This window comes from Cokeromyces recurvatus (genome assembly GCF_025118155.1).
Source record: "Cokeromyces recurvatus strain NRRL 2243 chromosome Unknown BX663scaffold_10, whole genome shotgun sequence".
NCBI classification, from domain to species: Eukaryota; Fungi; Mucoromycota; class Mucoromycetes; order Mucorales; family Mucoraceae; genus Cokeromyces; species Cokeromyces recurvatus.
Window position 1 is genome coordinate 856,410 of NW_026251396.1, and position 23,104 is coordinate 879,513.

The window sequence follows — 23,104 nt, forward strand, 5'->3', positions numbered from 1 at the left end:
CGACGAAGTTAAATACTTTTGAATACTTTGGCAATTGGCATAAGAGTAATTGAAGACATTTATTTATCTATTTATATATACACATATATACTTGCATGTATGTATACAAAGCGATAAATTAGGAACTATTAAATTACCCGGAAATAGGAGATATTTTTTTTTTGCAAATAATAACAGCGATCAAATAGCTTAAATATATGAGATATAGTGGCATAAACGAGACGATTCTAATTTAGCTTTGTACATATTTTCTAGTATATATGTATATACATATATATATAAAAAGACACTTATTAATTTATCAAAATAGGTTCGTTACGAAAGTTAGGAAGTAGGACATCAGATAATTATATAATCTTATGAAGACAGAAATAACAAATTCTTGTTTATTGTTTCAAATCTAATACTAAATCGTAAATTAAAATTAAAATTAAAATACATTTTTAAACTCTTTATCAAGACTTTTGTTTGATAAGTCTTATTTGCTCTGTTGCTTCCCTTTCCCCTTCCACCAAATTATGTTTTCTTGTTTCTGTGTAAATTCAGTTTGACGAAGAATTTACAAATATGGATATTAGTTTATATTGACTACTAATAAATAATTACATATTATGTTCATTTGCACAACAGTTCTAATTACCCTATTTATTTATTCTCTTTTATTTGGCTTTTATTTTTATAATTTAAGTGTACCCTAACAAAAAAAAATATTTGGTACTTTTAATATTGATTTAGTTCAAGTCATGTCAAAGGCAAGAAAATTTCTCTTTAGAATAAAAAAAAAAAAATACATAGTAACATATTTTCTCCTTTTTTTTCGCGTATATGGTTACACTTTGAAAAGTATTTTATGCTTTACAAGTATAAAAAGTAAAAAATAAACAATAAAAAAAATTAAATAGGAAAATTTTTTTTTCTTCTTGTTCTTCTATTTTTATTTTTATTTTATTTTTATTTTATTTTTATTTATTTTATTTTATTTTGTTTTATTTTATTTTATTTTATTTTATTTTATTTTATTTTTATTTTTATTTTTATTTTTTGTAAATATGTTTGAAAATAAAAACGTGTTAAAACGAGATTCTACAAATGGCAAAATGAACTGCGATCTATTAAAGACATGTTCTAAAGACTGTTATCCAGCTTGTAGTTCTACTCAAATATGTACATATCAAATAACATCAGTAACTGAATGTAGTACTTGTCCAGTAACTTTTTGTGTAGAAAAAAATCAAGTACAACAATTATCAAGCTCAACTCTTATTGATTATCATAAACAGGATAGCAAGAATAATAATACAGCATTAGTAGCAGGTCTAACAACAGGTTTAGTGGTGGCTACTTTGATTATAGTGACAATAGGAGGATTTGTTTTATATCGAAGACGAAAATGGAAAAAAATATTAAAATTACAAGAAGAAGATGAAAAGAGAGCTTATATTCCACCTTATCCGCCAAGAATTGTATCTGAAATTCAAAACGTATTACCACCTCCACCACCTGCAGTTATTGTATCTTCTTCTTCTATTAAAAGTGATAATTCTATACCACCTCCTATTCCAGATTATTGGAATCAACAGGTATTTTTATCCAAATTATTAAGCCTTTTTTTTTATATATACATGTATTCATTTTTTTTTTTAAAAAAAAAAGACTATGAAATTAGTAGAAAATGATCATCCTCAATCACCGTTTCTTATCGGTGCCCATAATCTTCAAATTCCGCATCTTGATACAACAATACCCGATCCGTCGTCGTTGTCAAATAAGACACGACGATCACTTTATATCCCAGCCACAACGACTCATTTTGATCATGCTTCATTTTTAATAAATAGATCCTCATCTGTCAAAGTCAGTAGTAAATATGATAATCGCCACTATAACATCAGTAAAGAAGATGATAGTAATGAACCAGTAAAGATTAGAAGAGCTGTTTCAGTCAAAAAGAATAATTCAACTGCATCCCATTCAAGCTCTATTACTCGCGTAGGCAGTTATCATGATAACGACGATGGTGATAAGAAATATATTTATTATGCACAGCCTAGAATGGTGCATATAAGTACAATTACAAGTAGTAATGAAAAAGGCATTGTTTCTCGAAAAAGATCTATACGTACAATCGCTAGTCATGAATCACCACTAAAACCTTTTAATATATCTTTAACTGATAATCCTCCAAATAATAATGAGAATATCGATATTTATTATAATCCACCTTCAATGAATACATCTTCTACTTGTACTCTAGCAGATGGTGAAATTACTGTATTTTTAGAACCCAATCAATAATTCGTATTATTCCCCTTAATTATTAGAGATAATAATAATAATAATAATAATAAAGTAGAGGGGAGGAAATGGAAGGGGCAAATTGTAATATGTTATACCAAAGTTGTTATTATATTATATATTATTTTGTAAAATGTATTGTGCATATTCAGTCAAGAAAGTATTATTAACTGTACCACATACTTGTAAGACTGTAGGATCCAAAATTCCTTGATTAGTAAAATAAATTAGCAAATGCTCTAAAAGTTCTAATTGATCTGATAAGGATAAATGATTGATAATAGTAGCAAGGATGGCACCCATATTCAAATTATGTGTCTATATATGTATGTGTGTGTGTGTGTGTGTGTATGAGTGTCTAAATAAGTAGATTCACTATTTTTTATTAACTACCTTGATAAAACTTTGATAATAGATGTAAGCAAAGAAGCCCATTAAAAATTGACAATCCATTCGATCTGTCATACCTCCATGTCCAGGAATACTTTGACCAAAATCTTTTACATTAAATGCACGTTTAACTCCACTAGCGAAGAATCCTCCAAATGGAGCAATTAACGATGCAAAACAGGCCATAATAAGTGTGTGAAGTTGAATAGGTGCAATCCAAATCTTTGTAACTTCTTTTTGAAACTTGTAGTATTTAAATATAAAGTAATTAAACAAGCATGCACACATACACACACACACACACACACACACATATATATATATATATATATATATACATTCTTACCAATGTTTGAATAACGATAATACATAGATTGGGTAATTTCCATGGAACTGATATAAAAACGGGATTTATAGGATTACATTCAATATGGGACCAAGCTGACATAGATAAATCCTATTAATGGGGAAGGATTATATATTTATATATTATATGCATGCATGTATATTTGTTTAATTATAGTTATAGTATTACCTTAACCGGACATATAAGATAATTAAATTTCATCAATAAAATAGACCACTAATAATATGATCATCATCATATGCTGCAATTAATAGACACAATTATTATCACAAGATTATATTATTATTTACCAAAAATCCGAATAAAAGAGTGCAAATCCAAGCACCTAAAAATCCTTCAATTGTTTTCTTTGGACTGAGTTGAATTAATGGACGACGACCCCAAAAGAACCCACAAATATATGCAAAGATATCGTTACAGATGACTAAGGAAGTAGGTAAAAAGAACCAAATTAAACCTTCTAAAATATTATTCACAATAAAGTGACTCTGAAAAACGATTAGTAAGAGTGCCATGTGCATCCAACCAAATTGTCGAAATTGTCGTTTATATTGTCCCTTTTTTAAATTTGCAACAAAAAATACGAATCCTGAATTAAAAAAAAAAAAAAAAAAAAAAAAAAAAAAAAAAAGTTTAATAGATGATTGCTTCATTTACTCAATATGATTTTATACCAATAACATAAAGGACAAAACTGATAAATCGATGATGAGTTGCAAAAGGTAAAAGAACTCTATCTACTAACATAACATGTTGAAAATAATAGATAATAGATTCACCATAAAGAAAATAAGTTGTAGTTACTAAAAAGTACCTATATGCATTAGTTAGCGATCATTCTATTCCATTCCCCTCCCTTCTTCTTCTTTTTTTTTTTTATTTATTTCTCCTTTCATCATACCAACTCATTGTTTTAAACCATTTAAAATTACTATCTTTTGCAGGACCCTGAGCGATTTGAAGTACCTCATGATAGACAACAGTAGAGATGGAAATCACCATTAAAATAGCCCATACATGCCCTGAAGCAAGAATAAAAAAAAAGGCGCCTATCATCATAAATGTCGTTATAGTCCTGAGCCACCAATTCTTCCATTTCTTATTACTGGGCTCATCTATTAATAATAAACTCACTGCTGCTTTTTCTTTTTCAACTGTCATTTTTTTATTTTTTTCTTCAACCAGCATTGTCTTTTTTAGTGCTGCTGTTGCTGTTGTAAATTGGCTTTCACTTTTCATTTTATATATATATATATTTATATATAAAAAGAAAAGAAAAAAAAAGAAAGGTTTTAACTTGAAATGTTTGGGGATTTTTTTTTTTTATCATGGAATGGATTTTTTAAATTGTCTAACGTGGTTGCACTAACATGTGAAAAAGCAGTTAAACCTTTTTTGATCTTGAGACTTGTCTTCACCCTTTTTTTTTTTTTTACATTTGGCTATCTTTCATAGTATTCAATGTCCTTTACATTAAGTTTTTATTAGTACTACTACATGTATATATCTTATCTAGATGAGCATTTATATCAACATCAGTTTAATAGTTATGGCAACTAATTTCTAGCACACAAAAAGAAAAGAAAAAAAAAGGGGGGGACCTATTTTATCTAGATCATCATCTTTATATATTCATGTATAAATAAATAATAAAAGAGAACATGTGTATCTGTTTGTTTTATGTATAACCTTTTTTTTTAATATTTGTATATAATTATTCTCTCTCTTTCTCTCTTTTTTTTTCTTTGTTTAGAAAAAATAATAATAATAATAGAATTACAAAGAGATAGAATCAGCATAAGGTAAGTTAGAGAGATCACCGAGGGCAACAGTAGTAGGCTTACTCTTGGACAATTTCTCGGCAACCTTAGCAACATCAGAAGCAGAAACCTTGGATACTGCTGCAGCGTATTCAGAAGCTGAAATATTCTTACCGGAATAAAGAGCCTAATATAAATAATTAAAATAAGTACTCATAATAAACAATTTTTTTTTTTTTTTACCTGAGCACCAAGAGTTTCAAGACGATCAAGACGAGTTTGGAAGCCAGCAGTAGTAGCATATTTAGCTTGAGCAAGAGCTTTGTTAAAGTTATCACCGGAAAGATTCTTAGTAGCAGCCTTTAATTGTTCAACAGCAGCAGCAATAGCAACACCTGTATTAGTAGCAGAATCAGAAGTGACTTGAATACCGAAAAGACCGGCATCAGAGTAACCCATGTTGAAGGCCTTCATGTGTGTACCTTCGGTGAACTTCATGGCAGCTTGAGAAAGAAGACCAGAACCTTCTGTGTTCTTAATATTCACATCGCCTCCAAGAGCATAACGAAGAACTTGAAGAGCAGCATATTCAGATGTATTTAATGCAGCACCTTCATAAGCAACTACGTATTGATTATTCTTGGAACCAGATTCGACACGAGAATCACCACCATAATATTGAGTTGCAGGTAATGAAAGTTGACCGAGAGGCAAGTTGAAATAAGTCTCAGCCAAGGTTTGAAGGTATTCATGATCAATACCAGTACCTACAAGGGCAATGTTACCTTTAGTAAAGAGCTCTTGAGCAAATGCTTTAACAGCAGCATTATTGACATGTGAAGTAGGTTTAGCAAAGATAGAATTGCCAAGACCCGTACGGAATGCAGTTTGATGGGCTACTTCAATAGCTCTCACTTCAGAATCAGCATAAGCGTTTGCAGATTCGCCAATTGTTTGATTTGCAACATCAATAAACTCATGTTCCTGATATTTTTGCTTGGATACAACATCTCCCAAAAGTTCTGCAAATAATTCACTAAAATTCAAATAATAAAGGATGAGAAACTAATTTACTTTACTTTTTTTTTTCTATCATTAATAACTGTCTATTCTCTCTCCTCCCTCCCGTCATTCTCTTTTTCAATCATATATAGAGTAACGCAAAAAAAAAAAAAAAAAGCTGGTTACCCTATTCAGTATCATCTATAATTGAATCAAACACTTACACATCATCCTTTAAAAATTCAGCAGAATAAACAAGAGTTTCATGAGAAAGGTTGGAAGATAAAACACCACCAGCAAGTTCAGCTTCACGAGAAATACGGAAAGCAGTACGATTAGTATTGTTCTAAAATAGATGTATAATAAAAGTGATTAATATTTAACTTTTTTATGTTGTTGTATATGCATAAATGTATATAGTTCCTTTTCTCTTTCTTTTTCCCTCTTTCTCTCTCTCTTTTTTTTTTTTTTTAAATGCTATATGTCAATTCTGATGTGTCTACTGCAACAATGTATTTTTTTTTTCGTTTTATATGTGCGTGTTGCATACCTTATCTGAACATTATATGCATACATCTTTAAATATTATATATGTATATTATTTACCTTGAAACCATAATTTTTCAAGTAATGAGCAACACCAGCATTTTTGCCAGATTCAGCTCTAGAACCGCCATTGATGACGACTGCTAAGGAAACAGCTTGGCCTGGTTCTTGGCTTGAAGCTACCTTGACGCCATTAGCTGCAGTAGTGAATTGAAGTGCATTAGCAGTAGCAGCAGTAGTATAAGTTGCCTTAGAGACTGTGTTAATAATGGCTTTACGAGATGCGGCCAACATTATATTAAAGAAGAAGAGTGGGGGTGTTGAATATTATTATTAGTTGCGGGGAAAGCAATAATAAAAAAAAATAAATTATTTATTTTTTTTTTTTTTTTTAGAGCTAGGGCTTATTTTTTCAAATTTGTAAGGGCTCTCAACATTATATTTTCCCCTCGTTTTTTTTTTTATAATCATTTTTTTTTTTTCGTTCTTTTTCTTTTTATTTTTTTCTTATTTTAGAAACTTTTATCCTCGATTTTTTACACTTACTTTCCATTAAAGGAAGTTAAACTAACTCTTTCTTCTTATAGATCCTCTTTGATTGGATGGTTTAAAATGATGTCAGTAAAATTTTAAATTCCGAAAAGCGCAGTGTTATTATTATTATTATTATTATTATTATTGTATTTGATTTGATTATTTCAACCCACTAACTGAACTGAACTGCGCTTTATATCTTATCTAAGAAAAGAAAGAAAGAGCTAAGCTATATACTGACTTTTACCCATAACCTTCAGATGAGAGGAAAGTTGAGTAAACGAATTTACTCTAGTAATTTTTTCTATAAACGCAATATTTATTATTATTGTGAGTTTCAAGACTAAATTTCTTTCTTTTATTGATGTATATACCACATGCTAGCTTGGATTCTTTCATTATATATCAGTTGTTATGATTTATTCAACAAAAGGATTAATAACACATGTCAAGTATAAATAACCTTCTACTGTAACTTAATTATGCAGATAAACTCTTTTAATCTCAGAAAAGCTCAAGATATTTACATCACATCCTTTACATAAATATTTATCAACTTTCTTTTTTTTTCCCAATAATATCATCAACACACACACACACAAAAAAAATAAGGTTGACTTTTATGTATAAATTAAAATAAGGAAACGCATCCTAAATATCCTTAATAATAAACAAAGAATAAAATGTTTTTTTTTTTTTTTTTGCTCCAGCCATATAATAATTTACTAAAATAACAATGATTTCAACTTCTTCTTGCCATCAAAAAGGGGTCATTTTCATGTATATATATAAAAAGAGTAAATATATTTTTACATGCTTCTTCTCAAATGTTTGATTTATGGATAAAAATTTGTCTAGACTTTTACAAATATGGAAAGTGATTAATAAAAAGTATTGGACAAAGTTTGTTTAAGACAAAAGAAACACAAAAAAAAAAATAGGCCTATGAAGAAGCCTATTCTTTTTTTTTCATGTTAATTTTTATTGAGAAAGTATTATTTTCTTTTCATCGGTTTTTTTTTTAGAGCATTTTTTTTTTCACTAATTCTTGTAATAATTGTTTCTACCGTGTCTAAACATATAAGCGACCTTAGAAAAAAAAGAGAAGAAGTGAAAAAAAAGGGGGGGAAAGTTGAAAGATTAAAAAAAAAAAATAGGATCTGGAAAAAAATAATAAAAAACAGCGAAAAAAAACCCACACTATCAAATATAATAATAAAACTTGACCTATGTACATAAAATAGTGCGGGAAAAAAGTGAGTAAGTGAGTGAGTGAGTGCGTGTGTGTGTGAAGATTTTTTTCGGATTTAAAATGGAAGGGAGTAGGATAAACGTAAAATAATGGATATAAGGGAGAAGAAAAAAAAGCAAAAGTATACAAAAGCAAAAGAAAAAAAATAATTACAAAAAAAAAAGCAAAAAAAAATATGATACAAAAGGAAAAAAAGAACAAATAAAAAAGATACAAAGAAATTAAAAAAAAAAAAGATAAATAATAAAGAAAAAAAAGGGTATTCGTCTCTTCTTGATTGTTTTAACATATATAAAAGAAGAAGAAGATAAATGAGGCGGATGGATGGTAATTGTTAAAGGTCTTCTTTTTTTCACTTTGTTCCAAAATAGTTATTGTTGTAGATTGTTGATTGTTTTCTATTTGAAAATTCTGCTTTCTTTTTTTTTGTTTTGTTTTGTTTTTTTTTGTTTTTTTGTTTTTTTTTGTTTTTTTTTTTTGTTTTTTTTTTGTTTTTTTTTTTTTTTTTTTTTTTTTTTTTTACTTGATAATCTCGGTTAATTTTTTTATGATTCAATCTTCAACATGGAACGAAGACCTTGTTGAATTTCCGAAAGAGCCAAGTTTGTTTTTTCCAATTCATAAGCAGTAATAACTTTTTGAGGTGTATTGATATAAGTCATATAACTTGTAGCAGGTTTTTGTTCATAGTAAAGTGGATGAGGATAATGAATAGGGGAACCACGAGCATTAAAAGCAGGAATAGGAAGTTTACTGGGAGCAGGAGCATTACTAAATGTAGGACCGGCGTAAACTTGATCATCAATATTACTACTGCTATAAAAAAAATTAATTCATTATAATTATTATTCAGAATCTAAAAATAATTAAAATTTAATCTTACCTAAAATTATTATGATTACGATACTGCTGTTGTTGTTGCTGCTGCCTGTGATGGTATTGAACTCTTTTCATCTGTTTTGGTTGAGTTACATCATCTTCAGAAGTAGAAGAAGAAGAAGAAGAGGATTCATCTTCAGAAGAAAGGGCTGGAGTGGATATCTTTTTCTTATTATTACGACGTTTGTTAGATGATGGTGGTTTTTGATAATTCTTCTTTTGTTGATAATTATTCTTGGGACTATTCTTCGAAGGTAAAGTCGTTACAGATTTCGTATAAGCATTATTTGGTGATGAATAATGTTTACTATTGTTGTTATTACTTTTATTTGAAATAGCTCGAGAAGATAACATGATATTGTTGAAGGGAAAAAAAATTTTTTGTATGATTTTTTTTGGGTTTTTTTTTGGTTTTTTTTTTTTTTTTTAAATGAGAAAAAAAGGATAAAAATGATAGAAAAAAAAGGGAATTTCGTTAAAGATGATAATATAAAAGAAAGTTTTTTTTTTAGTTTTTTTTTTTTTTTTTAATTTATATTTATATGTTTTTGGATGTGCGTCTTTATTTATATAATTTTCGAAATAATAATAAAAAGGAAAAATAGAAAAAGAACTGGCAATTATTTTATATCTATAAAAAAAATAAGCCATGTATATTTATATTATAAAATTTTAGAAGAATTTTAATTGGTGCATATGCCAGAAACATGAGGTAACATCCTCACGGGAAGAGTAGGTGAGGATGATGTGGTCGGATAAAAAAAGTAATACTATCATTATTTTTTGGGTCTTGCGTTCTGATTGGATAAAAAGAGTCAAGTTCAATTCTCTTAAAAGTCGTTACTGTAGAAACAAGAAAAAAAAGGGGGAAAGTAATTACAGCTATCCCTATGGTAACACTTAAGACGACTTCAGTTGAGTACAATAAAATTAGCTAAATAATTTTTTTTTTTTTTTATTTATTTATTTATTCACATCTGACTTTATTAATGTTTATTTTTATTTTATTTTATTTTTTCTTTATTTTTTTTTTTTATCTTCCTTTTTTTTTTTAATATACATTTATATATATAACACGAGTATATATATATAAACTTTTTGTTTTTTTTTTTTTTATAATGTCAAGATTACCATTAGCTGGAGTAACCGCCAGCTATAATTCAATTATTCCAACTCCAACAAGACGTTTGTCTTCAGCTAATGATATAAAAAAAAGAAGAACTTTATTAGAGAATACGTTTCCTGCACCTCAACCTTCAAAATCAACTGGTAAAGCACGTTCACGTTCATTTACTAGTGAGCCCAATAACAATCAACAACAATCTAATATGGCTTTAAGACACCCTTTAACTATTTCTCCTAAACCTATGATTAGACAACAATCTACTACTAGATCATCCATATCTTCTTTCCCATTTTATCTTGGTGAAAGAGTAGCAGTTGATTCGTTAGGTATCGTTGGTACTTTAATGTTCTTGGGTGAAACTGAATTTAAAGAGGGCTTTTGGGCTGGTATTCAACTTGACATTATTGGATCTGGCAAGAACGATGGATCCGTGAAAGGGTAAGCATATAAATGTATAAATTAAATGTGTACAAGCACACAATGTACATATACAAAATATGTTTTTGTTTTTGTTTCATATTTTTTTATAACATTGTTTATATCTGTATATACATATATGTGTGTATGTTTATATATTTTAGCATACGTTACTTTACTTGTCCTCCACAAACAGGTCTTTTTGTGTTAGCTTCTAAACTATCTGCATTAGATACTGATTTTGATTCCGTTCGATCATTGTCTCCGCCTATGATGACAGTACAACAAAGTAACAATCATACATCACCTCATTCTACGATGTTTACTAACAGTTCAAAGGCCGCTCGTGGTTACGTTAGTCAACGTCAACCATCATCACAGTCAAAGAAAAAGGGAGTCTATACACCTCCATTATCAGTTCGTTACACTCAACCTTCTATGTTTCAAACTCCTTTGACCTCCCCTACCAGTACTACAACAGGAGGCAGTAGTAGTGCTCGAAATAGTCTTCGTCGATCACAACATTACAATCGTGGTATCCCTTCACCTGCTGTAACACCTACAAATCATAGTGTACATGAGAACGCAGATGATTATTACCATGATGTCCTCTTATCTACTTCAGATGACATGTTAATTACAGAGACACCTATGCCTGAAGAAATCGCTTTATCTAAATCACTGACCACAAACGATATCAGCACATCCTCTTTCTCTTTCTCTTCTTCTTCTTCTTCTTCTTCTTCTTTTGACCCCTCTCATGAATCCTTAAAGCGTATGGTGGATGAAGCACCTAATGAAACCGTCATGCGTTTACAACAGCTTCAACTTCGACTTGAAGTCCTAGAGGCTGAAAACAAATCTCTTAAGCTTGAGAACACACAAAATAAGGCAGCAGAGCATAGCCTTGAGCATTCCTTGATCCTAAAGAAAAAGACAAAGAAAGAGGAGGAGGAGGAAAAAGAAGAAGATCAAAGAACAGAGGGTTGTTGTTCCTCAAACGAAACAACTCTCCCCTCTCAAGCAGACGTGGAAGAAAATCATGTATCATCAGAACAACAACAACAACAACAAGAGAAGGCAATTCAATCACTTGAGACACGAATCAAAGAATTAGAAGAGGAACAACAACAACTCATATCAGAACGTGATCGTGCCTTGTTGGATGTGAGCGTCGTTCGTGAAGAAAAGAATCAAATCGAACATCGTATGCAAGAGTTAGAGGCTAAAGTAGCTGAAACGGAGGCTGCTATCGCTGCTGCTGCTCAGGCAAGTGAACGACTTTGCTCAGAGAAGGCCAAATCCCTTCAACCTCAGTACTTTCAAGCAGAATCGGATGTGGATCGTCAAATGCAGTTGGAGATGGAGATGCAAGAAATTCATGAAAAGATGAGTTCTTTACGTGAAGCCGCTCGTGCAAAGGATATCTTCCTTGCCTCCCTTACAGAACAGGTGGAGACTCATCGTAACGCGGTAGAGGAAAAGGAACGTGAGATTCGAAGGGTCAAGGCGGACTCGGAACGTCATGTACGTGAGAAGGAGAGACTTTTAGAGGAACTAAAGGAAGTCGAATCGAAATGGTTGGCTCATCAAGATTGTACTCCTAAGGAAAGCTTTGATAGGCTTAAAAAGGAATTGTTGACGGTCAAGGAAAATTATGCAAAGGAGTCGGCTCTCGTCCTTGAATATCAGGATCGTATCACTCAACTTCAACAGTCTGTTGATGAGTTGCAACGTGCTGGTATAGAAAGTATTGAGCTCTACGAGAGGACTACGGAGATGCATCGTGTCGATCGTGAGGCGATGAACGCTAGTTTAGTAGAGGGTCGTCGTAAGATTGATGCGTTAGAGATGGAATGTGAGGAGTTACGTAAGGTGGCCCTGGATACGATGGAGACCTATGAGAAGGAGATTGCAAAATTAAATCAAGAACATCAAAACCAACTAGATTCGAATACGGCTCGTTGCAATGCCCTTCAAGAGACTGTGGATTCCTTGAAACAAGAATTGAGTCAACGCATGGCCAATGAAGAAGAAAAGGATGTTGCTCTCTTAAAAGAGAGTTGGGAAAGTGATCGCAAACGATTGATGAACCATATTGAAGAACTAGAGAACGAAAGGGCCAGTCTTGCCTCCTTTAAATCAGAGGCTGCCTCTTGGGAAGAGAAGTCAAAGGAGTTAGAAAAATTGACTAAAGAAAATAGGAAACTGGAAGAGCAATTGATTCAACTTCAGGCAGATTATGATCAACAAAGAGCAACCTATCTGGATGAACTTAAAAGACAAGAAGAAGAAGTTGAAGCTAAAAAAAAGTTGGAAATGGAGTTGCAGCCATCGTTACCAACGATGACTATAGATGATCATGATCATGAGCAACAATGTCAACGAGATATGGAAGCTACTCGTAATGAGGTCGAAAGGCTGAAAGAAGAAAATGCTATATTATTAAAGCAGAAAGAAGAGATAGAAAAGAATCAAGAAGATACTGCTAAATATCAGCAAATGATTGCTTCGTTGAAAGCAGATAATAAGAAATTAGCAAAGGATCATGCTGAATTACAAGAGTCACATAAGCAAACTCAAGTAGAATGCTTAAAACTTATGGAAGAGATTGAAAGACTACATCAACAAGCTAGTCAAGATGAAGCGACTAAACTTATATTAAAAGAAGATTCAAAGGAAGATGATAAGATTGCAAAACTCATGCAACAAAACCAAAAGAATTTGGAACAACTCTCAATTCAACATGCTACTGAATTACGCAAAGTAAGAGAAGAAGCTGAGAATGTTGAAAAAGAACAAAAACAAAAGATCATGTTGTTGAACAAGGATATTTCTGATTTAGAAAGCTTGATTGAATCTAATGTTTTTAAAGAAGCAGATTTAGAAGAAGCTCTTGAAAATGAACGCAAGATGGTCAAAAAATTACAGTTAGAACTTGAGGATGCTAAAGACGAGAAAGAATCCATGATTGAAACTTCTTCTACTTGTACAAAGAAGGAAGAAGAAGAAGAAGATTCAAAAGCGTTAACTGTAGATGATAGTATAGCAAAAGAAGAGTCGTCTGAAGTTTATTGTGAGATTTGTGAAAATTATGGACATGATCTTATTAGCTGCAAAGCTGTGTCTCTTCCAGAAGATGACTCTAAAAGATTTGTAAGTTAATTCTATTATAATATATGTATGTATATATGTATGTATGTATGTATCTATATGTATTCACCTTTCTTTTATAAATAGTATTGTGATAATTGTGAAGAGTATGACCTTCATATTACTGAAAAATGCCCTAAACAAAATGAAATATTCTAACCTTTTCCATACTATTTTAAATGATACCATTTTACGTATATCTTTCAAATATATATATATATATATATGTATGTATGTATGTATGTATATTCCTCTTTACCTATTGATCATCCTATTTTTATTTTATATATTTATATACATATATAAATTATTACTACATATATATATTTACTCATTCTCAAGCATTCTATTCATTTATATATATCAATTAGGCTTGTTTTATTATACATATAATACTAGCTATTTGTAATAAATATCAAATAAATAGATTATATGATATTATTCATTATTTAGAAACAATTTTTTTTTTGTCATTTCTATTATTGTATGCACACAATCATTATTGATAATAAATTTATTATGAAGACTGTACACATATTTTCATTAAATTTAAGATAAAGGGGGGGGGGAGAGGGGGAAAAAAGGGAGGTAGGGGAAACAATGAATAAAAGTATAAGAGATATATAAAAATGAAAGTATGATTTATAATATAATAATTCGAAAAAGCGAGAATAACATACAAGGGAAGGGAATCTTTATATTTAGCCTAAATAAAATTTTACTTGATTACAAAAAAATTCACTAATCTTGATCCAAGTCTGACAAAAAAAAATTAGAGAAAAGTATCTTGTTAGTCGTCGGTTATAGTATTTATAAAACCAAATATTCCCAGCAATAATATAATTGCAAAGGAGAACTAATCATCACCCAATAGTGATGATGCCTACACTTGTAATTCTAAAGAAGAAAGCAATAGAGCAAATGGATATTTAATGCTCCAAGACAGACACATATGATTAAAATATTTGTACTCAAGGAAATTAAATACACGTATCAGATCAATTGTATGTCTATTCAGATTGAGCTGAAGGGGCTTGATTAGGTTATGTCTTAATAGATTTATTAACTAGGCCATTCAATTATAGATTTTTGAGGATCATACCTATCCTACTCTTCTGAACAAGTACAAGAGTTTTAAGATCCTATTGGTGAACAAGATCAGCACTTTGTTCGATAGACAAAAAAAAGCCCCCCCCTCTCCATTGCTTATAGTCTTCCCTAGCATTAATTTGATTCTGTTATTAGCCATTTATTAACACTTTGTTTCACAGGCCTCTTTGACATTCAAGAAGTTGGATCAATTTCTATCCGTAAGAAACAACCTTTAATAGTCTTAAACTTTGCATGCAAAAAAGGATGGAAGAACATGATCCGGAATGAGAGCTGCATTTTTATTGACAAAAAATATTTCAGTATGCATATTCATAGAAACCTTTGGTAGATCTAAGAAAAGTGATGCGTCTTATTACAAAAGCAATTATTCCTTCAAATAGAAGTATTATTGTGGCCATTTATAAAAAGGAAATGATTGGTTTAACTCTTCACAAATCGAAGGTTGTACAGAAAAAGTGGGATGCATTAAAAAATAAAAATAAAAAGAAAGTTAAAGAGATTAAATTAATTAACGCTTAAGATAAGCATTTTTTAAGTTTTTGAATAACGTCATAAACACATTGGGTTAATATTATATGAAGGGATGCTAAATTATTGTACACTGTTCTATAATTATTATGGAATTCAAAGTGTATTTGGCTCTCAGCAGACTTCCTATTCATGCACTCTATTGAATCATTGTTTTGGTTGAAAGTTAAGAGATGTATTAGTAGAAGAAATTATTTTACTTGAATGTAAATCATAGGAACAGCACTATAAAACTTTTAGTATAGCATTATAAATCATTCTCGTTCGTTTTTTTTTTTTTAATAGTTGCTTGGCTCTATCTGCTTGTAGTAGATGCAAGACATTATAAAAACAAATTAAAGAACTAATGTCCGCAATATAAAATAAAAAAAAAAAAAAAAAAAAAAAAAAAAAAAAGAAAAAAGAAAAAAGAAAAAAGAAAGCCTGACCCACTATATCTATTGAGTTTGAAACACGATGGCTTTCTTTAAATAGATGTTAAACAGGAGGAGGTTCCTGAAAGTAAAAACAGCAACAATTGTGCAGTAAAGCTATTTAAGCTCAACTCTCATTATTATTAGTAACTTTTGCTATTATTTACTTTTCTTCCCTCTCTCTCTTTTTTTTTCCTTTTCTTTTTTTTTTCTATTATATACTTATCTATATTTTTTTATTAAGCATATACTTATAACTTTAACTAATGTGTGACTTGACAGATCCTCGAATCCTTGAAACATATACTGTCATTGTAGAGAATGGACCTACTAATTGGTAATAAAGAACTTTAATCAATAAACAAAATGTCGAGAAGAATCAAGAATGGAATTTACCTTGATATTTTCGTGTATTAATAAACTTACTTCATTATCATAGGCTTATTCTCGGTTATAATGATACAAGAGATGTTATCTCGTTATATACAAAAGGCTCAGAAGGTATAAGGTAATAATAAAAAAAAAAAAGAAAGAAAGGGCTTCTGTTGTATATTACATTATTAGTCTGAGAATCAATAATTATAAATCTAAAATTAATGTTTTTTTTTAGTGAATTTTGTAATAATTTAAGTGATGAAGTTTTGTATGGCTTTTTTAGAATAGAAGATAGGTTTGTTTTAATCACATGGGTTCCTGAACAAGTTAGGTAAGTAATGCTTTATAATTAAATAGTATTGAAATAGTCTCTAATTTGATTTATATCCATTTCTTATAATTAGTGGTGTTCGTAGAGGTATATAAAAATAAAAAGCATGATTGAAACACTATTAATTAATTTTTATTTTTATTTTATTTTTATTTTATTATATTTTAAAAGCACGAGCACTTGTTCATAGCAGATCTGTTGCCTCACTTTTAAAGTTACACGATGCTCAATTAACTGTATCTAACCAAAGTGATTTAAGTGAAGCTAATATTCGTAATCGACTCAAATTGGGAGAAAATCAAGTACTATCTCGTAGATCATCCATCTCTGCCTCCCAAAAGGAACCTTCTCATCAGTTATCAACAAGTCCTATAAATCCTAGCTCTCTTTCTCTTCCTCCAGAAGAGAATCAGATACAACATGATGAATTTGTAGAAGCAAATGAAGATGTATTCTCTACTCCTCCTACTACCATTTCTTCTGCTGTTACTGCTGCTGCCGCTGCTGCTGCTGCAGTCGCGATACCTTCACTATCAGGATCTGAAGAAGATATAAATGAATTAGAAATACAGAGACAGAAGGAGGAAGAAGAAGAAGAACAAGCTCGACTATTAATATTAAGGAAACAACAAGAAGAGGAGGAAGAGGAAAAGGCACGAAGAAGAAAGATTGAGGAAGAAGAAAGAGAAGCTGCTGCTGCTGCTGAAGAGGAAGCGAAGAGAATTGCTGCTGAAGAGGAAGCAAAGAGAATTGCTGCTGAAGAGGAAGCGAAGAGAATTGCTGCTGAACAAGAAGCAAAGAGACTAGAAGAGGAAAGAATTTTGAGAGAAAAAATGGAAGCGGAGCGTTTAGCTGAAGAGAAGAGACTGTTACAGCAAAGATTATTAGAAGCAGAAAAAAATAAGGATATCATTCTTTCTGGCTTTATATCGATACAACCCAGCACAAGTCCTGTAAAGTATTTAGTTTTATATACAAGTAATTTTTTTTTTTACTTATCTTTATTCTTATTTTATTTATCTAGTTTTGGAGACGTTTTTATTTTATTATTAAGGGTAAATCAATGACATTTTATAGAGACGAATTAAGCTCCAAACCCATTATTATTTTGGATTTGAATAATGTTAAAAGATTAAGTAAGGTTAATATTGATATTGAAACCTTTGTTCCTAATGCTTTTGTTTTGGAAACACAACAAAATGGATTACATCAATTATATGCAGATGATAAAAAGAGCCTAGAGACTATTTTAACTGCACTTCAAACAGTTATATAATAACTAATAGTAGCATTTTAATATTTATTACATAATTAATTCTAATAACCTATATTGTTTTTTTAAAAAAAAAAAAATAAAAAAAATAAAAAAAAATAAAAAAAAATAAAAAAAAATAAAAAAAAATGGCTTGAATAATGTAATAACTTCTGTATTAATATATGATGATGAATCTTTCTCTATTTTGTTTGGTTTTTCCTATTTAAATGTGATAAACTCTGTTCTAATAACACTCGATACTACTTTCTCTAAGTATTTTTTCGTCATCTTCTAATATCTTTTCTGAATGAGTGACTGTTTCATTTTTAGTTAATAATGAAGATGAAACTGTTGTTGTTGGATCACTTTTAGAATTATGTAAGAGTGCAACACCTGAACAGATTGTTAGAAAACCGAATACACAAGTTACAATAGCTACTGGAGAGGCTTGAAATCCACGATAAAGAACGATTGAACTAACGATTGTCATTGTAGTAAATATTACATAATAAGTAGGAGTGACCAAGGCAGTATTAAATAAGTTTAGTGCCTTATTCAAGTAAACAATCTGTGTCAAAAGTGTAACAACTGTTATACCCAGAACAATATAAATAAACCAATGAGTAAATTGATTGTCTCCGGTCGTGATTGAATGAACAATTGCAAAGCCTAAGCCTTGTGTGAATACAACGGATAGAGAGCCTATAAGTGAACAGATAGTAATATATATCAACATATTCTTCTTTCCCCATCTTGGTCCACAGTAAAAGATTAAGAAAAGGGAAAAAAGGATAGCTAAACCAGCATAGATAAGAAATCCTTGTAATAAATGATATTAATAAAGGAGAATAGTGCGTGTAAAATGATATATAGATAAATCGTACCAATGGATATTACTAAACTTTTAAATGTTTCAATCGTTGAATCTGCTGAACTTTGCTCTGGTGCATGTAATATAATCATCACTGCTCCTAAAATACACTGTAAACATCCTATTTTGCCCTGAAAACTGAGTCGTTCTTTTAAAAATATAGAAGAGAGTACAGCGCTAAAATAATAATAATAATAATGAGCAATATGATTTCACTAAAACCAATTGAACAAAACACAGAATAGTTGCTGGTACATACCTGATTACAACAGCAAGTGCACCTAAAGGAGTTACTAGAATGGCTTGTGTAAAAGCATATGCAATGAAATTACATAACTCTCCGACAATCACTATATTTTATATACAAGAAATGATTATTATTATTTAATTAATTTTTTTTTTTTTTTTTTTTTTTTACTTACTTAAAATCATTCCTGTCCACCACATCGTTGATTTTAAATAACTATATCCTTCACCAGCAATGCCGCCTTTCATTTTATTGAAAAAAGTTAATCATCTTGTTCATAATACATATATATGCTGCATATTACCTGATCGTTCAATAGATTGTAAAAGACCTTTTTTCTTAAATACAAAACTACTACCGATGAACAAACCTATAGTTCATGAATATTCCAAAAGAAAATAAAACATGTGCATTTATTATATAACTATGTACCACTAGCAATAGCTAAAGTAACGCCTATTCCTTTATAGAGTCCTGCTTGATCTCCTGTGTTATCTGATATTGAAAATGGATTTACTGTGTCGTTAGTAGTTGAACTCATATTGAGAAACAAAATATATTTTAAAAGAAAAAAAAAAAGAAAGAAAGCCAATAAATGAAAGAAAAGAAAAGAAACTAAATATTAAGTCTAAAACTTTGTGTTGTGCATAAAGTTAGTAAAGTGAATACATATGTGGCTGATTAGAAAAAAAAAACAAATCGACAAGATACAAGTTCTAAAAATACCCTGATTTATTACGTAAAAGAAAAAAAAAGACAAAATTCTTAATTCCTTAGTTATTATTTTAACTAGAATTGTTTTACATTGAAGAATGTTGTAATATAGAGAAGAACCTTTTTCAAACCTTTGTAGTGGAACCTTTTCATGTTATGAGTTATTTTTTGAACGGTAATTACATTCTGGGGGTTTTTTTTTTCATTGTTTCTAGTCCGGTCCGGAGAACTTTTTATAAACTATGAGGGGTTATTATCTAAAAAGTTTTAATCACAAATCTAGAAGTGAGGGAGGAGGAGGGGAAAGCATCGAAAAGGTGTAGGAGACCTTAAAGAATGAAGAAGCAGGGCCAATGATGAGCCCCTCCTCTTTCAAAAATCATGGCTGCCCAAATTTCTAAAAAGAGAAAGGTAATATAAAAATAAAGATGGACAGATGGATGGACGATTTATAAGGGAGATAAATTATATCATATAGAAAAGAAAAAAAAAAAAAAGAGGAATTATGAGATTAAAATTAAAACGAGAAAGAGAGAGAAAAAAATGGCAATAAGCATTCCTATAATTCAAATTTACTAACTTATTCTTATTTAAACACTATAGTTCGTAAGTATTTGACAACTACAAAAATGGGGTTTATATACAATACAAATGGACATAATTTGACATGGAATTGGATTTATATAAATGTATATATTATGTTTATGATTAGGTTGCTGACGGTGTTTTTTATGCTGAACTTAATGAGTTCTTCACCCGTGAACTTGCTGAAGATGGCTATGCTGGTGTTGAAGTTCGTGTTACTCCTGCTCGTACTGAGTAAGTTTGAGAAGATGTTTGAGATTAAACAAAAAGTCGAATGAATATCGTGAATAATCAAGCTAATCAGTCTTTTTATATATAACTTTATTTAAACAAAAAAAAAAGAATCATCATTCGTGCTACACACACTCAAAATGTTCTCGGCGAAAAAGGTCGTCGTATTCGTGAATTAACTACTCTTGTTCAAAAGCGTTTCAAGTTCCCTGATAATGGTGTTGAACTTTATGCTGAACGTGTTCAAAACCGTGGTCTTTGTGCTATCGCTCAATGTGAGTCAGTTAAATTTAAGCTTCTCAATGGTTTGGCTGTCCGTCGGTAAGTAATATTAGAATAATAAATAAATAAATAACTTTTTTATTTATTTTATTTTATTTTATTTTATAGTGCCTGTTATGGTGTTGTCCGTTTTGTTATGGAATCTGGTGCTAAGGGTTGTGAGGTTGTTGTCTCTGGTAAGGTTCGTGCTGCTCGTGCTAAGGCTATGAAGTTTGCTGATGGTTTTATGATTCACTCTGGTAACCCTGCTCGTGACTTTATCACCACAGCTGTTCGTCATGTTGATTTGCGTCAAGGTGTTTTGGGTATCAAGGTTAAGATTATGTTGGATAGTGACCCCACCGGTCGTAATGGTCCTAAGCAAACTCTTCCTGATATTGTTACTATTCTTGAACCTAAGGAAGATGTTACCATCCTTGAACCTTCTGTTCAAGACTTTGAACCCGCGGCACCTACTATCACCGAACCTGCTGCTATTGAAGCACAATAGTTTTTTTTTTTTTTTCTGGTCTTTTTTTATTATTATTTTATTATTATTATTATTATTAAAAATTTACACATTTATTATTGTTTCTTTGCCCTTTTGTTTATTTTAATGATTTATTTAAAAAAGAAATAAAACTGCTTAATTTGTCAGAGTCAAATTTACTACGCCTATTTTTATGGAAGGAAGAAATGATGCTTTGGAGTGTCAAATATGTATGATTTTAATGAAATATCGTTGAACTATTAATAAAACAAAAAATGATATATATTTTAGCATATCTGATGATCTCCTTTTACATAATATGCACAGATGATAAAAAGTAGGACTTTTTTTTTTCAACTACTTATAAGTCTTTTTTATTTTATTTTTCTTCTCTTTTATTACCTTTTCTTTTTTTTTTTTTTTTTCTTTTGAAGGACAAGAGAAAGGATACTATATCAACAACAATAACAAAATGAATTCATCACCGTCATTAACGATTGTCTCTTCAGTCTTATTTCCGTATCATGCAGAAGAATCACTTGTAAAGAGAAGAAAAATAGGTACACAAACATTACCAGGCGCATGGATAGAAGACAGTGATAATAAAGATAGTACTGAAGAAGAAGACGAAAACTCTATACCAACTATTTTTGATAAACCACACCAATTGACAATTTCTTATCAACAAAATAATATTGTAACTTCTGCTAATGCAAGAGAAGAAGATATTGAACTCTTAAAAAATACGATTGCGAATCTTAGAAAAGAAAAGGAAAGATTAGAGGAAACAAACGATATTGTTAAAAGAAATATTCAAATCGTTGCGAGAAAAAGGTTATTAGCACAATCATCAGTAAATAGCACTAAAAAAAATAAAGCGAAAACTACAACTACTAGTGACAATGATGATGATGATGATGATGATATCTATATTGTAGTACAAAGTGATTTTATACCAACTGAAGAAGAGTTAAAAGCAGCTGGTTTAGATGGTTGGGAATGGATATCTGCATACTAGAAACATATATGCTGCTATACAATGATGACCTATATAAACTTTATTACAATATATATATATGTATATATGATACACATATCACGGGAAGGGGAGAGTTTTATTATTATTATTATTATTGTTACTGCTTAATAGATTTATTAAGTATCTTCTGTCTCAGACTTAGTCAAACTCAAGCTAATTTATTTCTGATGAAACTCTCACAGAAAAATATGTAGAAAATACTTGTCTCGGTAACAATAAAGACTTTTAATGTTCAATAAAATTGTCTTTAATAAGCATTCATAAATAGGATCATAAGTACTTGAAAGCATGACCAGATTAAATAACATATTTATTATAAATGGCCCGAGTAATATTAGTGCATTAGTATTTGAGCCTATCTCCTCATATATCAAATTAAAATATATCCTCTGGAAAAAAAAAACACACACACACACATTGGCTTTAATAATAGTATGAAATATATCAAATAAAAGATACAAGTAAAGTATTTTTGAGGCTAGTTTTGTTAAGGATCAATATAAAACTAAAGAATTTAAAACTATTGAAGAAATACAAAGTATATTTGTGTTATTTAAGCATTGATTATTTTCTCTTTGATCTACAGACAATTTCTGGTACAATTTTTATGATTTGTAATCTACCCCTTAACTTTAATATATCTTTTTTTTTTCTTTTTTGCCAAGTTGATAGTAGTAGGTATAGGTAATCATTACTTTTAAAAATGTTTGTATTATTTTATTGTACTTACTCGTACTTGGTCATTATTACGGCTCTAATCCACGTTGTATGCTTATACTGCTTATGATCATACATGTAAAATTATCTATTGTTTATTGTAAATGTATGTTTAACTATAGCATCAATAAAAGGTAAATAAGCTACCTCTTTTATTCATTTTTCCAAGATATATGAAATACAATTTAATTTTATTAATGATACTTTTTTTTA

General features: G+C 30.0%; 9 protein-coding genes across 9 annotated transcripts; 5 read left to right on the top strand and 4 right to left on the bottom strand.

Annotated features, from left to right (window-relative positions):
* Positions 1-1,014: 1,014 nt before the first annotated feature.
* BX663DRAFT_507489 (uncharacterized protein) lies at positions 1,015-2,403 on the top strand. Its single transcript, XM_051527353.1, has 2 exons — positions 1,015-1,580; positions 1,654-2,403. The coding sequence occupies exons 1-2, from the start codon at positions 1,050-1,052 to the stop codon at positions 2,293-2,295; spliced, it is 1,173 nt and encodes a 390-aa protein (XP_051383744.1). The 5' UTR covers positions 1,015-1,049; the 3' UTR covers positions 2,296-2,403.
* Positions 2,263-4,347, bottom strand: BX663DRAFT_507491 (cytidylyltransferase family-domain-containing protein). The gene is made up of 7 exons (XM_051527354.1): positions 3,954-4,347; positions 3,727-3,866; positions 3,343-3,641; positions 3,221-3,268; positions 3,032-3,142; positions 2,689-2,928; positions 2,263-2,613 (listed from the first exon to the last, which is right to left on the bottom strand). The coding sequence occupies exons 1-7, from the start codon at positions 4,289-4,291 to the stop codon at positions 2,410-2,412; spliced, it is 1,380 nt and encodes a 459-aa protein (XP_051383745.1). The 5' UTR covers positions 4,292-4,347; the 3' UTR covers positions 2,263-2,409.
* Positions 4,348-4,600: 253 nt separating this feature from the next.
* BX663DRAFT_453488 (Metalloenzyme, LuxS/M16 peptidase-like protein) lies at positions 4,601-6,754 on the bottom strand. Its single transcript, XM_051523801.1, has 4 exons — positions 6,421-6,754; positions 6,039-6,160; positions 5,056-5,848; positions 4,601-4,999 (listed from the first exon to the last, which is right to left on the bottom strand). Exons 1-4 carry the CDS (start codon positions 6,652-6,654, stop codon positions 4,829-4,831), a joined length of 1,320 nt encoding a protein of 439 aa, XP_051383746.1. The 5' UTR covers positions 6,655-6,754; the 3' UTR covers positions 4,601-4,828.
* A 1,937-nt stretch (positions 6,755-8,691) lies between these two features.
* BX663DRAFT_551433 (uncharacterized protein) lies at positions 8,692-9,379 on the bottom strand (the record flags this gene model as incomplete). The annotated part of the gene is made up of 2 exons (XM_051531280.1): positions 8,692-8,962; positions 9,030-9,379. 2 exons carry the CDS (start codon positions 9,377-9,379, stop codon positions 8,692-8,694), a joined length of 621 nt encoding a protein of 206 aa, XP_051383747.1.
* Positions 9,380-13,913: 4,534 nt separating this feature from the next.
* On the top strand, positions 13,914-14,211 carry BX663DRAFT_507503 (uncharacterized protein). The gene has a single exon (XM_051527355.1). It carries the CDS (start codon positions 13,951-13,953, stop codon positions 14,128-14,130), a length of 180 nt encoding a protein of 59 aa, XP_051383748.1. The 5' UTR covers positions 13,914-13,950; the 3' UTR covers positions 14,131-14,211.
* A 1,775-nt stretch (positions 14,212-15,986) lies between these two features.
* Positions 15,987-17,832, top strand: BX663DRAFT_536187 (uncharacterized protein). Its single transcript, XM_051530620.1, has 7 exons — positions 15,987-16,112; positions 16,215-16,283; positions 16,386-16,481; positions 16,555-16,568; positions 16,653-17,191; positions 17,246-17,434; positions 17,506-17,832. The coding sequence occupies exons 1-7, from the start codon at positions 16,042-16,044 to the stop codon at positions 17,755-17,757; spliced, it is 1,230 nt and encodes a 409-aa protein (XP_051383749.1). The 5' UTR covers positions 15,987-16,041; the 3' UTR covers positions 17,758-17,832.
* A 52-nt stretch (positions 17,833-17,884) lies between these two features.
* On the bottom strand, positions 17,885-19,444 carry BX663DRAFT_507509 (magnesium transporter). Its single transcript, XM_051527356.1, has 5 exons — positions 19,159-19,444; positions 19,030-19,095; positions 18,867-18,957; positions 18,621-18,784; positions 17,885-18,555 (listed from the first exon to the last, which is right to left on the bottom strand). Exons 2-5 carry the CDS (start codon positions 19,052-19,054, stop codon positions 17,981-17,983), a joined length of 855 nt encoding a protein of 284 aa, XP_051383750.1. The 5' UTR covers positions 19,055-19,095; positions 19,159-19,444; the 3' UTR covers positions 17,885-17,980.
* Positions 19,445-20,280: 836 nt separating this feature from the next.
* Positions 20,281-21,156, top strand: BX663DRAFT_433209 (40S ribosomal protein S3; the record flags this gene model as incomplete). Its single annotated transcript, XM_051522978.1, has 3 exons — positions 20,281-20,387; positions 20,496-20,705; positions 20,775-21,156. Coding segments are annotated over 3 exons (699 nt in total), but the record flags the coding sequence as incomplete, so codon positions are not given.
* A 409-nt stretch (positions 21,157-21,565) lies between these two features.
* BX663DRAFT_542635 (uncharacterized protein) lies at positions 21,566-22,636 on the top strand. Its single transcript, XM_051530820.1, has 2 exons — positions 21,566-22,383; positions 22,443-22,636. The coding sequence occupies exon 1, from the start codon at positions 21,608-21,610 to the stop codon at positions 22,151-22,153; it is 546 nt and encodes a 181-aa protein (XP_051383752.1). The 5' UTR covers positions 21,566-21,607; the 3' UTR covers positions 22,154-22,383; positions 22,443-22,636.
* The last annotated feature ends 468 nt before the right edge of the window (positions 22,637-23,104 follow it).